At 32.2% G+C, this 16,911-nt stretch overlaps 1 protein-coding gene and 1 long non-coding RNA gene across 3 annotated transcripts in view; both read left to right on the top strand.

The window, feature by feature from the left end:
- LOC105217889 (serine/threonine-protein kinase meng-po) overlaps positions 1–13,393 on the top strand; it is a 40,758-nt gene extending 27,365 nt beyond the window's left edge. For both annotated transcript variants that reach the window (XM_011193131.3, XM_011193130.3), the window contains exon 2: positions 9,929–13,393. In XM_011193131.3, the coding sequence (XP_011191433.1) occupies positions 9,929–11,262 (1,334 nt within the window). In that variant the 3' untranslated portion in view covers positions 11,263–13,393. The remainder of the gene's footprint in view (positions 1–9,928) is intronic.
- The window catches only part of LOC114804671 (uncharacterized), a 90,010-nt gene that overhangs the window by 38,984 nt on the left and 34,115 nt on the right, over positions 1–16,911 (top strand). The gene's annotated exons all lie outside the window — the stretch shown is intronic.

Here is a 16,911-nt window from a genome sequence, read left to right as displayed (position 1 = left end):
CTCTATCTTCCACTTCTCTGCCTTCGCATTTCCTGTAGTGAATCTTTTAGAAACTTGCACGTATCACAGCTCAAGTTATTATACATTAGTTTATGTTCTATACATTCTAATATTGCACGTGTCCAAGCACTGTAACGTTGTATCTGTAATTGTATGTATGTGATTGATCTGCTTGCTTGACTAATGTTTATAGCTTACCTTGAGCCTTGAGTGGCTTTCAGCAGGCAACGTCACAAAAGTTCTTGAAAATGTCAAGTCGCAAGCAATTGTTGTTGATGTGGTGACAACAGGTGCCCAAGCTATTGAAAATCCAACAAACATATTCTAATGAACATGTAGTTATGTATTTAGGATTTGGCATCACCTGCTCATATAGATACTAGTTGTATCATGTTCACTGAACAATTTTGTAGATAACACGCTCAGCTGCTTTTTGTTATGCAGTGGCTTGTTGGAGATGTCACTTGCTTTTGTGTACTCAGTAGAACTGTTTTTGATGTTGTTGAGTAGGAGAAATGGTTAGGCTCAAACGTTGCCTACATTTAGGCGGAATGCTAAATAATATACTACTTAATAAGGAGATAGTGGTGGAAGAAATGGCAGGAGATTGTAATATACTTGATATATTGTTGTTCTAACGCTTAAAAGGCTAGCGATTTCTTCGGCAAACTAGTCGTTAGAGATTTAGAGCTGTTCTCTCTTATATCTATATATACAATATAAGATCATAGGATGGTAGAAACATATCTAATGGTATGGTAGAGACATATCTAAAGTATTTGATATTGTGGTTTCAAAAGAGAGAAAGGTAATAAAGGGCCTGACATATGTTAAATTCGTGAAGACAGCGGCAAAACGATTTGCGATTTGGTTCTAGATTTCTTTATCAGTATCATCTTTATAAATACAATTTGTCTATACTTGTGTATGTCACTGAACTCTTCCTAAACGGCTGGACCGATTTGATTGAAGTGTTTTGTGTGTCTTCAGGTGGATTCGATAATGGTTTGCAGACACCTTTATTTTTTGTTCGTTCTTTAAACAATTTACAATTCTTCTTATCGACTGGAATATGTTATTTCGTACGTATGCTTCCGACAAGGCGTGGTCGTCGCTGGTCTACAAAATAAATTAATGGGTCTTAACTGTAATATCTTTTAATTTCTATAAACAAAAAGTGATTAATTTTTTTTTAAGTCTACTGTTACTTATGCTGTTTCTAAGCAGACTGGCTAAGCTCCCGCGTAGGCGTCACCCACACCATGTGCAATTCCACGAATCGGTTCCCTGATTAACCGTCGTAAAAGTAGGGAAAGTCATAAAAAAGCTAAAGCAAAAAATAAATAAAATCTAAATTTTAAATAAAAAAAATAAAAAAATAACATATTGTAGAAATTAGTGGGGAAACAGAGATTTTCAAAAGCTTTTTAAAAGCACACAGCATTTAACGCAATTTTGACGAGAAGCCGCGCGATAAAAAAATATGAGAGACCGAAAAATTGGCAATTATTTGTATGGTCATAAAATTATAGATAATGGACACTATGCCGAAACAACTTTGTTCTTGTTTTATTTTCATATAATTAATGCCAGCGCTGATACGTTTGATTTTTGGCACGCACAACGCATCGCTTTAACGCCAACGAGCAGACAGCTCGTCCACAAACAGCTGCGTACAACAACAACCACAACACCAAAGTAATAATCAAACACAAAAGACAAAAGCAAAAATAACAAAAGAAGAATGTTGACTAAAATCAAATGAAATTGTATAAAACAAAAAAAAAAAAAAGAACAACAACAACAATAAGGCTATTTTTGATATATACACAATGTAGAGAGAACGGCCTGGGTGTTTCCCCGTGCCATCGTGCCAAACGGCAAGACGGCGGTGGGACGGTAGTTGGCAATTCTTGGCTACGTTGCTGATCCATTGACGTCAGCAATGCCCCCAAAGCGTTGTAAAGTTGGCAACAGCAGCGGCTGGGGGCCGGCGGCACGTACAGACGGACAGATCGTCGGTGGTCACTTGGCACATGCAACGGCACATTCTGTGCTGCTGCTGCTGTTGCTGCTGTTGGTGTTGTGGCCACAGTTGATCGCCGTCGCCAGCAACAACGGCTGGTGAGCAGATCAAAAAGGAATATCAAATGTGTGGATGCGCATAAACACAGAAACATATACACACCGAGAAAATGAGTGGTGGCAGCGGCGACAAATATTATACGCGCCAAATGAGCAATAGCACAGCTGTTTGCGGTCGGGGATGGACGCGGTGTGCCACGCATTTGGATATACAGTAGTAAATAGAAAAGTTGAAATTTATTTTTAAATAATGGCAATGTGTATTTGATGATTGCTAAAGAATAAAGATAATACACAACGCACAATTGCAGGGCAAAACAACAAACAGAACGAGGCGAGAGATAAATATTTAAGTGCCTTGTATAAAGCCAAGCCACCGCAAAAAGGGAGAAAAAGCAGCAAGGAAGGCAAAGGCAAAAATAGAGAAAAAAAACATTTTCTTTGAAAAAGGGGCAACCACATTTGCTGTAATGTCTGCGTAAACAAATAGGCAATGGGCCATACGGCGGCTGCGGTGGCAATAAACGGCAAGCCCACAAATTGCCCAGCCGACCATACTGCTGTAGCTGTTAGTGCGATGATTGCGTAGCAGTGAAATTGCAACATCCACTGGCGAAATGCGTAAATGCATTGCAACAACATATGAAAACAATTATAAAAATAATAATATATTTATTTTGCAAAATTAAATCAACATATGTACATATATATGAGACCAGTAGAGAGATAACTGTGGTGAATATTAATTAATATTTATTACAATTTGGGTGGCACATGAATTTAAAGTATTTTGATATAAATTTTGAATATAACAAAAATAAATTCGATTGTAGGACGTTGTAGAATTACATATATAGCTATTTGTAGGTTAGTTTTGTGTCTCAAATTGAGGTTATGTTGAATTTTTTTGAATAAATTTGTGTAGAATCACTTATAAATTGTAAGAAATAAGTCAAAGCTCCTCTTAATAGGCTTAAAATTCTACAAAATATTCATTCCTCATATAGTAGTGTAGTTCTAGATTATATTTCTTCATAGTCGTCCATAAATTTTTTATAATTTTTGGCTCTAGTAAAGCTTGGAAGTCTTGTTAAATAAAGTATTATAATTACAAATAAAATTAAAAGGAAATGCGAAGTGACACAGTTTTAAATTGATCACTTCCGACTTTAAAATTTGTTTATACTATATAAATATAGAGCGTTAAGAATCTCAAGAACTTTCCTTTGAAGCTTTGAGCCATAACTATTTCTTATAAATTCCGGGATTAATGTTTGTATCCACCTTATAAAATCATGAAATATTTGACCCCCATTAGTCGTAAATCCCTTCAAGTGTTTTCTTTTTAACGGTACTAGTAATACAGATTTTCTAAACTTATATTTATTACAAAAATATCTGATGGTCATGGCTCAAAATTTGTGGAATAGTACCCAAAATCTGGAAAAAATGACTGAATAATTGTAAAAGTTACTCAATTTTGCTAAGAAAGTACGGCAAATGGCGAAATTTCTGTAATATTACTTATTCGAATACTCAAAATCTAATTAAAAGTACTCAAAATGGCTCAAAATCGGGCGAAACCCACTCAGTATCAGTAAAAAGTGCTCTACTGCTATAAAAGTACTCTTAATCGAAATGAATATATTTCGTTTTAATGAAAAGTAATTTAAATTGGTGGAGAAGTAATCAAAATTTGAAAAAATGACTCAATATTACTCAAAGGCTGGAGAAAATTGTTCAGAGTCAGTTTTCAAAATTTTAGGATAATTATTTTCAGAAAATTATGACAGTGTCAGTAAAAATGCTCTTATACTTGCTATTATATTATAAAGATTTTTTTTTAAAATTACATATTTGGTAACATTTTATATTGAATTTTGGATCAACACTGCTAATAACAACAAAAATCAAGAACTCCAAAAAATTGTATTTCCTACAGGGATCTACATCTACATCTCTACGCTTGCTTTGCCGAGCCATAAAAGTTTATACGCCGCACTTAAACGCAGCAAAGGGAGTTTATGCAACGGTCCGCGTATGCCAAGGCGTATGAGTATTGCGAGTGTCTGAATAGCTACATGCGTCAGCAAAAGTTGCGCCAATTGATAGTCGGCTTTTTAAGCACTTAAGCTTGTATTTTAGCAGCATGCTGCCCGTGCTGCTCATTTATCAAATGTATTTCATTTGCAGTGAAAGGAAAAAGTCAAATTACTTCTTAGAAAGCGAAAGCAACGTCAAAGCACTTCTTCCCGGAATCAATATGCTATATATAATTTCTTTCAATCTGTTCTCGTTATTAAAAGACAAGCTAATTTTTCTTGAAATCTTTCACATAAATATAGTCCACTTGTGAATGTAGTCTGTACTTGTTGTTGCTGCAATCATTGTTATAGCGCAAATCCCTAGGCTGCCTGCACTGGATCACGTTCAGACGCTTGGACGCCCCAATTTCTCTAATATGAAAGTGTTTTTGTTGTTACTTTCCACAAATAATACCACACATGCTCGCATACATATTTATTTACAATTTTTGAGTATTCATGTGTATAAATGTTTTGTCTGTCACCTCTGGCATTAAGAGCGCATTAAATTTGCGTCTGGCACATATGCTTGTATACTCTATGATTTTAGCTATTATTTATATATATTATACAATATATATTACTTGCTTTGTTTTATTTTAATATTTTTGCGCTTTTATTATTTGCTTTGTGCAGATCAAAGTGCCGTAGTGTAGTTATAAATCACAAAGTTAAAATTTATTTTTTAGTTTTGTGTCATTTACGGTGGTTTTATATCTATACCGCAGCGTATATTTTTGCCTAGTGATCCAATCAAATCAGTTCGTGCAAATAATCACGCTATTTTTTATTTCTATTTTGAATTTAACGAATTTTTTTTGCAATCGTTTTTTTTTCGCTTGTCATTTCTTTTTTGGCTATAAATTTTGCTGACGTTTTTCCAAAGAAAAAGTCATAATTTGTTTAAAATAATTGTCAGGTGGATACAAACAGACCACCTACGTGTTTAATGTCACTAATAATACATGATTATGTGAGCCATGTGTCTATATATGTTTGTATGTGTAAACATAGTCTATTTTTTCTTAATAAAAATAAATATAAAAGCAGTCTGTAGATGGCTGCCGCGTTAAACGTATGAAAATATGATATTAGCTAAATTAGTTAGATTAAAAGGATTTCTTAAATAATGGCAATGACTTGATTTAGGTCACGGTTAATATAAGTTGCTGCTAATAGTAGGATTTATTTAATTCTATTTTATACTATAGAGCCCACTTTTCGTACAACAATATAAATTTAGACTAAAAAAGATAAAAAACAAATATTTAATAAAATTTCCATTATTGCTAAATGGAAAATTTTAAAATGAATTCTAGTATTAAATAAATTAACTGATTTTTTTTGTGATAATAAATATTATTTATTTTTTTTTTAAATTAATTTTATTTTGCCTAATTGTCATACGCACCGTTTCATTATACAAATAAGTCTGTAATAGCGTTTTGAGACAGCCAAATAAATTGATAAATTAAAATTTTTATTGAGAAACCCTTATTTGCCTTTTATACTGCCGGCTACTCGATAACTGTTATACATTTTTGTTTTTGATTTTCATAAGAAGTTCGTAAGTTTCATCAGCTGATTAATATTTTCCAGAAGCACATCTACCGTAGCTTTTTATTAACAAATAGAGTTAATCGCAGACGAAGTACGTATATCATACGGCTTTATCGCAGAGTTGCATTTGATTTTCAAGTCGATTCAAATTCAATTTAAAATAAATGGAGATTTAATTTTGTATGGTAAATCGATCTTAATAAGCGTTTAAATCAATTAGCTCCGGTTTAAAAACACTATAAGCCACATTCATGACACTAATTTAGTGTTTAGACTATTTTTTCCATGATTCGACCATTCATGGAAACCCTTTTTAGCCAAATGTTATCATATGCTTGAATACTCATTTCAATTAGAGCCTTAACCTAGTCAATTAACCAAATCTTCATCTATGTAATATTGATAATTGACTAAATTAACAAAATCTTCATCTTTTTATTATTGATAATTTACTAAATTATGTATTTGTCTTAAATACTTTTTACCTTAGCTTATCGAAATGTCTTTAAAACAATATGGACTACTATATTACTATGGTATAATCGTCTTATGAGCCTATGCCATAATTCTATGAATTTTAAAATAGCTTGTCGAAATAATTAAGGTTAATCAGCTTAATTAAATAAAAATTGTTTCACTAATTTAATGAAGAAATTTTGGAATATTTACCAGATTTTGTGTGTACACCTTTAATCCACCTCCGAACTGATGACAGTGACATGAGATTAATTAAATAAAAAAAGCTGGTTTCTGAATATTTACGAACCGTTATGGAATTTTAACAAGATTATTTTCATAGTATTCTTGAGCTTATGTATACAGTTTTAATCCACTTCCGAACTGATGACAGTGACATAAGATGACGGTTTACATAAGAAGGAAACATTTTAATGGGGTAGCCTTGCCGCATTTTTGCAATTTTAACCCTATCGTAACTTTTAAAACATATATTTTTTGTCAGCTCGTTAATAGTTAGTTTATATCTATGTAAATATAGCTTAATTGAGTAGCAATTAGTTGGGAAAAGCTCTATTTTAAATACTTAAGGTCTTCTATTTGCGTGGAGTACATAAAACTTAATTCACACACGTTTTCCATTGTTTACGAGCACATTCAATCATTCTAAATTGCCACTTAATTAAGTAAATCTATAGGTACGCCTTCTATAAGATTACTAGTAATTAATTATCTGGTCAATTGCAAATTAAGTGCCTACTTGCACGCATTTATTTTGCAATAAATTTGCAAATATAAATCAAAGCGCTAAGCATGAAATGCTAGCAATCAAAATTTTGCTTTGATTTTTCACTAATGATTACGCAATAGTGATTTTCCACGCTTAATAGCTTTCAAATTAAGTTTTCTCAACACTCAACTATTTGACTGTTTGTGTATTACTTAATTTAACATAATTTGTTATTAGAAAGATGTTCTTGTTTTGCACTTATTTATGTCGGTTTACTGAAAATCACAAATTATTCAGTGGCAACCCTTAAAATAACACAAATTTATACTTAATTTAGTTAAATTATCTCATTTGAAATTTCATTTTCAATAACTCACTGTTGCATTTGTTGTTTTCATATTCATTGCTGCAATAACAATACGGAAATAAATAAAACAGAACGGAAGACGTTGAAGATTTGTAGAAATATCATAAACAAAGTTCCGTTATATATTTAACGTGTAATTTACGTTATTGCATATTATTTATGCTATTGTTAATTGTTGCTAAATATAAACGCTTTGTTTGCAAAAAATAGCATTTCGAATACTCTACTTAGCACGAAGAAGAAAATAGAAAAAAATAAAAAATTACAACAAATTAAAGGCGAAGAAGTGAAAACAAACTACCGAAATACAAAGCAAATGCTGTTTGTGCAATTCGGAAGACTTGACTAATAGAAATTCACACTTAATAATTTATATTTAATAGCTTGGCTGTGCGGGTCAATGCCAAAGTGGTTGGTTGCTGTGGTTGCTCTTAAGATCTGAAAATGTGCGGTGGTGGTGCTCAAAAATGGTGCTACGTCAATGATGAGTTGTAAATGCGGTCTTTTTTTGGGAATACATACATTCTATATATTTTAATATACATATATATTTATTGTAGAATTATGTGGTTTTTATGTCAGCTTTTTACACTTTCTTGTTGCTATGCTCCATGCTGTGCTAATGGACGGCTCATGAGTGCTCTTAATTATTTATAAACTAATTAGTGTGGTTATAAAGTGTTACTTTGCGTGAAATTGATATAATTAAGATTTTCAAATTACATATTTAGGTTAGTAGGCAAATTATATATTAAGTTTATATATTTGATAATTGTTATTAATATTAATATATTAATTAAATACTCAATTATTTCAATACTACAGTATTTAAAAATTTAATTTAATTTTTTTTTAGTAAAAAAAAATAGGTGCCAACTCTAAAATGTTTTCTTCTAAAAACGAAAACTACCTTACCTTGTTTACAAAATAGTTTTTTAATTTTAATTGTTTGATATTTCTGAAATTGAAAAAGGTGCCTACTCCATATTTTTCTAATACAGCGTTCTTTTGTACTTCGTGCAAAAAACGACTCTATGTTAGAAAATTTTTTCATTAAATTTTAATAAATTTTTTATGCATTCTTGTACAGATTTCCTAACTGCTTTAGTTTTAATATTAAATTTTATCATTTAAATTATTTTATTTTATTTTTATTAGTTTTCTTATATAGATTATTTTACTGTATTTTGTATTTTATATTATTTTAAACTGATTTTTTATTTTTTGAAAGTTTGAATTATTATTTTTCTGCTATGCTTTATATTACTGAGTCTTCTGGTCTTTCATCTAACTGCATAATTTTCTTAAAAAATATATTTTATACGACTCATACAAATATGTATGTTCTCTATATATCCATGTACCCTCATATTTTTCTCGCAATTAATTAGTCTACTCCGCAAATTTTTTATGCACTTCATCAATCATTTAGACGCTTCATCATCAAAAAAATAAAACAGAAACAACTAAATATTGCGATGTTGTTTTCGTGTGAAGTTCTATTTCTGTATACGAAAACATATAAAAATTTAAATTTTTAAAATAGTTATCGCATATTAACCCTCTAAATGCTATCTTACTAATTGAGATCACGAGAGTGAAAGTTATTAATCTTGACTTTCTATAAGACTTCGCCTAAAAGTTTAAGTTCTATAAATTGATAATCCTTAATCATTACATTTCATTATAATTTCTTATCTTCTTCTCCTAGTTTTCGAACAAGCAACCTTGAGAAATCATTATTGTTATAGCTATTATAGTTTAAAGATCAAATTATCCACTTCGAACACTTCAAATCTCAAAAAAAAAAAAATCTCAAAACCTCAAAAGAGGTCAGAGTAGATCAATAAGAGTACAAGAAATGAAACGGCAATTAAAAAACTATATACCGATATAGTCAATTTGTAGATACCATCATTAGCTGTTTCACTGTAGGGTTTTTAGGAACAATGGCTGTTTCGAAGCCTACTCTCGAAGACGTAGCATACTACTGAAGTAAGGTTGAGTTCGATCAGCTTGGAAAATCATACTAAGCAATAGTAATCCCTGTGTTCTTATCTCTATATAGCCCTATTCACTGAGACGCAAAATAGCATTATTTTCATTATATAGTCCTGGCCTCGTTTATGAGAAATAGTACCCCTTATTTTAGCTTAATTATACGAGTATGATATACAGGTTAATCTGTTGAGTTTGTGCTAAAAATCCTTTGCCCACCTAAAAAGGCAACTGCATCTTTAAAGGTTATTTTCGGCTTATAACGTGATTATTTTGGGATTTGTATGTCACAATATCTGTTTAATATAATGAATATTACTTTTTGCTAGCATGAAAGAATTTTAATTAAAATTCTCACTTTTCACACATTTTTTGCTTTCTTCTATGTTTTCTTCTATATAAATTTTGCTAAAAATGTTGATGACAACAAGTGGGATAACTAAGTGTAGATCTAAAAATAAGCGATAACGTAGTAAAAATTTGTATATAAATATATACAACACAGACCTATATATATATATATAGATATTATTTATATTATGAATTTAAAAGCTTTTTGCAATATTCTTACGTTTTACGCAATTTACGTACGTTTTCACTTTAGTGACTTTTATTCATAATCGCCTTTCTCCTTCCATTTGTTTACAGAGAAACGCTCATTCTCTTTCCGTTTGCGTCGCTCAATCGGCGATGGCGGCAGCACGAACAGCAGGAACAGCAACAATAATAGCAGCACTTGCACAAATAACAATTCACTGTTATCACCGGTGACCAGCGCAAAGTTGGAAGTGCCCAATTCGAGCGCCTCTGTAAGTCGCCGTAGTAGCATCTACAAGAAACCGGACAAGGATGATAGTGGCATCATACATATTGTGCCGGATATTGAATTGCCATTAATGACATTCTCCGATCAGTATGATGTCGAGAAGACGCTGGCCGAAGGTTGCTTTGCGCGCATACTACTGGCACATCACCGGCCGACCAATACGTCGGTGGTGCTGAAGGCCGTACATGCAGAATTGGCTACACTGAAAGATTTCCAGAAGGAGTTTCATCTCAACTATCAATTGTCGCATCATCGTAATATACTCAGCGCTTACAATGTGGCCTTCCAGACGAAGGATTACTATGTGTTCGCTATGGAACATGCGCCGTACGGTGATCTGGCGGCCAATCTGGGGCCACATGGCTTACATGAGTCGGCTTGCAAAACGATTAGCGAACAGTTGAGTTCGGCACTGGGTTTCATGCATTCGAAGAATCTGGTGCATCGTGATCTTAAGTTGGAGAATGTGTTGGTCTTCACACCGGATTTCTCACGTGTCAAGCTGTGCGATTTCGGCACGACCACCAAGAAGAGTTTACTGGTGCACAAGGTGAAGCACACGTGGACCAGCTGTGTGCCGCCTGAAGTGCTGGAGATTATGAAAAATGAACGGTTTCTTTGCATGCCCACCAGCGATTCATGGCAATTCGGCATCTTATTGTTCAACATACTGACTGGCAGTCCGCCATGGCACATGGCCGATTGGGTGAAGGATGCACAATACTCGAACTTTATGAAATACGAACAACGCAAGACAACAAAAATACCCGACGGCTTCCGTCGCTTCTCGCCACGTCTGATGCGCTGTTTCCGCAAGTATTTAACACACGATCCAGAAGATCGCTGTAAAGTAACCGAGGTGATGAAATACATGAAAGATCGTTGGGTTGAATGCCGCATAGCGACATCGAAGTCGGCGATGCTTATCTCACCGAACCCAGATCAGGACTCATGCATCTATCTGAATAAGCGCGAAGGTCGTCTGTCCGCCGATGAAAATAAATTGAAACTAAAGCGCATGATGTCCAGTTACGGCTTGGATAATTCCATCGATCAGACAGTGGTGCGTAGACGTGTCATTGAGTGGCTCTCGACGTGTGATGCTAACTTCGAATCAGATCTGGAAAGTCTAGCGGCGCTGGAGGTGGCCAATTAGACAGTGGCTGGCGCGTGGAAGGTTACGAGAAGCGCGCAATAAAAATTGGTTTAAGTTTTTGAATGCGTTTGCCGAATGCTTTGCGGCATTGGGAGGCGACACCGCGGTAGCCATGGCTAGTGCAAACCTAACGCGTGCTCTGCGCGTCGGGATAGACAAGACATCACATGTTTTACGTGAGAATTTAGTGGGCGAACAAAAAATTAAAAAAAAAAATCAATATTTATAAATAAATGTATACAATACAGGTCATATCGACAATAAGTCATATTCAAGTACCAAATACACAAGAATTTATTGTACACGAGAGAGAGAGATAGAGAGTCATATACGCGTATTGCGCTAACTGATAAATACTAATTTAATGAAATTATGTAAAAAATGAAAAAATAAATTAAAACTAATGAGACAAAAATTAAATTGGTTTTATACTAACTTACCCTATTCCAATTATTCGATCACAAAAATCCAATAAAATAAAATAAAATAAAATAAAATCAAAATTAAATAAAATAAAACAAAATAAACAAATCAAAATAAAATAAAATAAAATAAAATAAAATAAAATAAAATAAAACAAAATAAAATCAAATAAATTAAAATAAATTAAAATAAAATAAAATAAAATAAAATAAAATAAAATAAAATAAAATAAAATAAAATAAAATAAAATAAAATAAAATAAAATAAAATAAAATAAAATAAAATAAAATAAAATAAAATAAAATAAAATAAAATAAATCAAAATAAAATAAAATAAAATAAATAAAATCAAATAAAATAAAATAAACAAAATAAAACAAAATAAACAAATTAAAATAAAATAAAATAAAATATAATAAAATAAAATAAAATAAAATAAATAAAATCAAATAAAACAAAATAAAATCAAATAAAACAAAATAAATTAAATTAAAATAAAATAAAATAAAATAAAATAAAATAAAATAAAATAAAATAAAATAAAATAAAATAAAATAAAATAATAAAATAAAATAAAATTAAATTAAATTAAATTTAATAAATTTAATTAAATCTAACCACCTTTAAATTTAATAAAATTTAAATTAATAAAATGTTTATAGTATGTGATCGAAAAGATAAATGAGCGAATACATAACCTCAAAATTTTAAAGCTGTTTGAAGCTATTATATAATACTATATCTAAAACGACTCGAAATTCCTGTTATATAATAATACTAGAAAAATGTATGCAATAAATTAAAATTTGTATTATAAAATAAAAATTTGTATTCAAACATTACCACCAAATTGTCATACACAAATTATACATGCATAGAATAGGCTATATTCCTTGTGGTAAACTCTCTCAAGTCAACGTCAGTCGATTTCGCAAATGTGATTTCTATCTAACTGTAGTTATAACTATCAATTTTACACAAATATTATTAGTAAAATTTGTACATGCAAAGCAGCAAACAAAAAATGAGCCGCCTGTGTTCTGGTGTGGTAGCGATAGTGGAAGAATAAGATAGGAAAGAAAAAAAATTGCTCAGGCATTTAACACTAAGTTCTAGTCTTTACACCAAACCAAAAATAAAAAAATGTATTCCTAGTCAATGTACAGACCAAAGACTACAAAAGCTATTGGCAAAAACTATTCCTAAGCAGCAAATATTATTATTTAAATGATTCGTTTAGTATTTTTAGTAGTTAACGGTAGTAAAATATGTAAACAATTATTTAAAACAATGCAATATTACAGTATATAAATAAAATGCGAAAAAAAGCAAAAAAATTTTAAATATTATATAAATTTTTTAAGCGCCTAGTAATGTACTGTAGTAAACAATAATTTCTTTCTGTTTGCTATGCGCGCTTACCAACAAAAATACTGTATTTACTTAGATGGCTGCAATATGATTTAGAAAAAAATCGCATGCTATAAATACGTACCACGAGAAATTGCACAAAAAATATACAAAACCCATTACAACAACTTGTAGGTAAATTTGCAGTAGTAATAAAAACAATAATTACAACGTTTATTGCGGATGTATTTATATACTTGTCTATATTAAATACATATGTATATGTACAAAATTTAATTATATGTATAAAGATTGGCAGAAAGCAAAATAAAAGAATTATATATTTAAATAAACAAAAGTTTATGAGTTTTTCTTATTTTTTGGCTTGCTTGGGGGAAGCGGATGAGCCTTTGTAATTTACGAGTGTTGGAGATTATAAATTGCGCGACAATTTATTTGTTGTGGGTGAGGATTACGCTCTTTGCTTAAAAGAGACGTTTTGAGAGTTTAAATTATTTACAATAATGTCACTGTAGTCTTAAGAAAGAATGGCTAGAGGTTCTTTTTTCAAGATCTTAATTGTCATAACTTTTATTTCTTGAAAATTAACTATTGCCTAAAGGCATAAGATCTTCATAACAACTGCTTCATATCAGCAAGCCTAATAGCTTTCTTCAATTCGCCACTTTTGTGCTTGCTATCTTTGCGCTTTGCTTTTTTATCGAAAAATATACATGGAATAGTAACAACAAAGTTATCAAATGGAATTCGTTACAAGATAGTATGTGGATATCCGCCGTTTTCCAATAGATGTCTCTAGGGTCAAGCACTGGTCGATTAAATCGATTTTTGTATATCGATCTTGGATATTTGTGTCAACATTAACCCAACAAAATATTTGTAGAGATCTGTTTGCATCCCAAACTTATTCTCAACTGAAAATGTCACCTTTTGAACCGAATTCTCGACATTTACGAGTATTTTTGCTTTTCTTTTTTAATTCCAAGAAAAGTGTGGCTGAGACTCATCGACATTTATAACATCGACATTTGTAACCGTTTTTATACAAAAAACTTAAATTTACAAAAAAAAAAAACGGCGGGAGTAGAGTTGTAGACCTAATACTTCCGTAGATGGAAGCATTTCTACAATAAAGAAAGAAGCCCAATTACGATTGCGACAGAGGTACTAAGTACTGTCATAATCTTTTCTCTCATTGCTTTTTCATGCAGAAGTGTACTTCTGTTTCCATTGAATTTATGAGTGTTTTCCGTAACACTTCTTAGAGTTCGAAGACAATATTTGAAACGTCCAAATGTTTCGTTGTAAGGACACGTCACGCCGTTCGTTATGTGGAGAGTTTCTTATATCCCTTTCACTTTTATATTTGCTCAAAATTTCTTAAATTACACAAAAAAAATGAAGAATTCATTTAAGTAATGAAAATAAAAGGTTAATTCGAGTATACACGGGAAGTCCTGAATTATTGAAATACTGACAGATTTCTCGCGAATAACTGCTCACTCTCTTTAAAGCCATATTAAGCATTGGAAAAAATAAATCGAGATGTAGCGTTAGTTCTGCCTTATCCAGACTGGATAAGGAAGCAAAGCGTATGGGTCTAGTAGTGGACGAACAAACAGTCAGCGCATTCGCGTCTTGGCTCCCACGTTACTGTTGACAGTCATAACTTTGAAGTTGTAGATAATTTCATCTACCTGGGAACCAGCATCAACAACACGAACAATGTCAGCCTCGAAATCCAGCGCAGAATAACTCTTGCCAACAGGTGCTACTTTGGACTGAGTAGGCAATTGAAAAGTAAAGTAATCTCTCGACGAACAAAAACCTCCTTTGGCGCCGAACTGCTAGAAGGAGGGATACGTGGCGCGCTGTTGTGGACTCGGCTACAACCGCGTAAGCGGTGTCTACGCCAATCAAGAAGAAGAAGAAGGCAATTGAAAAGTAAAGTCCTCTCCCGACGCCCAAAAAAACAAGTCCCTCATCATTCCCGTCCTGCTTTATGGTTCAAAAGCGTGGACGATGTCAACATCCGATGAAACCGCACAAGAATTTTTCTAGAGAAAGGTGTTGGGAAAGATCGCTTAAATAGTGGCAATGGCGAATACTGTCGACGATGGAACGATGAGCTGTATGAGCTATACAATGACATTTATAAAGTTCAGCGAATAAAAACACAGCGGATACGATATGTTTGTTCATATTGTCCGAATGGACGAAATTTCTCCAACTTTGACACCGTTCGATGCAGTACCCGCTGGTGGAAGCCGAGGAAGAGGGAGACCTCCACTCCGTTGAGAAGACAAGGGCGGAAAGAACCTGGCTGCTCTTTGTATCACCAATTGGCATAACCGCGTAAGCGATGTCTACGCCAGTAAACAAGAAGATCTCATATCTACCACACAGGAAGATATTGAATATAAATATGTATTATTTATACTACATAGATATGAATCGCTTTAACCGCAAATTGACCTCTAACTGCTTCCTATCCAAGATAGAAATATATATTATATATAATACATATATATATTCACATATTGTTTTTTCATTTCACACACAGGTAGCACGCAATAAAAAGTTGTAACAATAAACAAATTTAGAATTCTAGTGAAGATTATTTATTTTCTACTACATACCACCTTGTGTACGAGCTTATTTTAAGCTTGCGCTTTCTATAAATAATACCAAGGCAATTGTGAAAATATCGACCAAAAAAATTTAAATAACCCACAAAATGACCGCTTTCCGAAATTTTCAATATGCATGCAAAACGTTAGCGAGGCTATTGCCAATTTTTATTACAGTTTAGGTATTTTGGATTAATACAAAATCGTCTTAACCTGAATACAGTTGGTACAGACTGTTTATATTTCGCCACGCGTTTATTCGAACCAATTGATTTGTATTAGAAAAATATGTGGAATTAATAACATTTATTCCATAATACGTCAATATATTCACATTCCTAAAGGGGTGTGGTTTTCGAGGGCAAATGGTAGATACAACAGAAGCATAGATGCACTGAATGATAGAAAATGCTAGATCGCGGAGAATGTCATACGTTTTTTTTTAATAACAGTTGAAGTCCGAGAGTATAATTCTCTAGAAAAGGCTTTCGTTGAGGGGATTTTCCATTACGCGGATAAACCAAGACGAATACTACTGATAATATAAGAAACTTTCTTATATCGCTATCGGCATATATACATTATATTATAAGGTCGAAAACGATACTTGTCTGAAAGTCTGTTATTAAAGGTAGATACATTAATTGATGACAAACGGCTGAGGAATTTGTTTCTAGCTTGAAAAGTCTCTTTGAATCCAGAGAATCTGTGTCCGAAAAAGCTTTTTTATAATAAGTAATCATCTCACGAATTTTATTACTACTTGGGACGTTCAGCAAAACATTTACTTCTAATATAATTAGTTCCATTACATATAACCCTCAATGCCAACTTATCAAGGTTTGCTTCTTAAAAAAACATTGCCCAAAGTATAATTGTTATTATGAAAACAATCAAATGATAATGAATACAGACAATTGAATGCTCTTAATATGCCGGAAGCAAATATAAAAGAGATATGAGGTCAATAACCCATTTACTGTTACTAGGTGTAGTTAAAAAGTACTTGAATTCATAATTATACATAAATCATATATATACAGTTGAACTTCCATAACTCGAACTCTTGGATTGGCAATAGAAATTACGTTCCGTAACTCGGAAGTCTCTCTAACTAGACATTTTTATGTGGATTATGGTTATTTGATTTTGGGAGGTTCAACTGTATATCTAACTGAGTTTGGTAACAATTTTTAGAGGCTATAGATGGACTATTGCTCTCTAT

This window comes from Zeugodacus cucurbitae, chromosome 3 (genome assembly GCF_028554725.1).
Source record: "Zeugodacus cucurbitae isolate PBARC_wt_2022May chromosome 3, idZeuCucr1.2, whole genome shotgun sequence".
Taxonomy (NCBI): Eukaryota; Metazoa; Arthropoda; class Insecta; order Diptera; family Tephritidae; genus Zeugodacus; species Zeugodacus cucurbitae.
The sequence above is the reverse complement of the archived record's forward strand: the minus strand, read 5'-3'. Positions and strand labels throughout refer to the sequence as shown.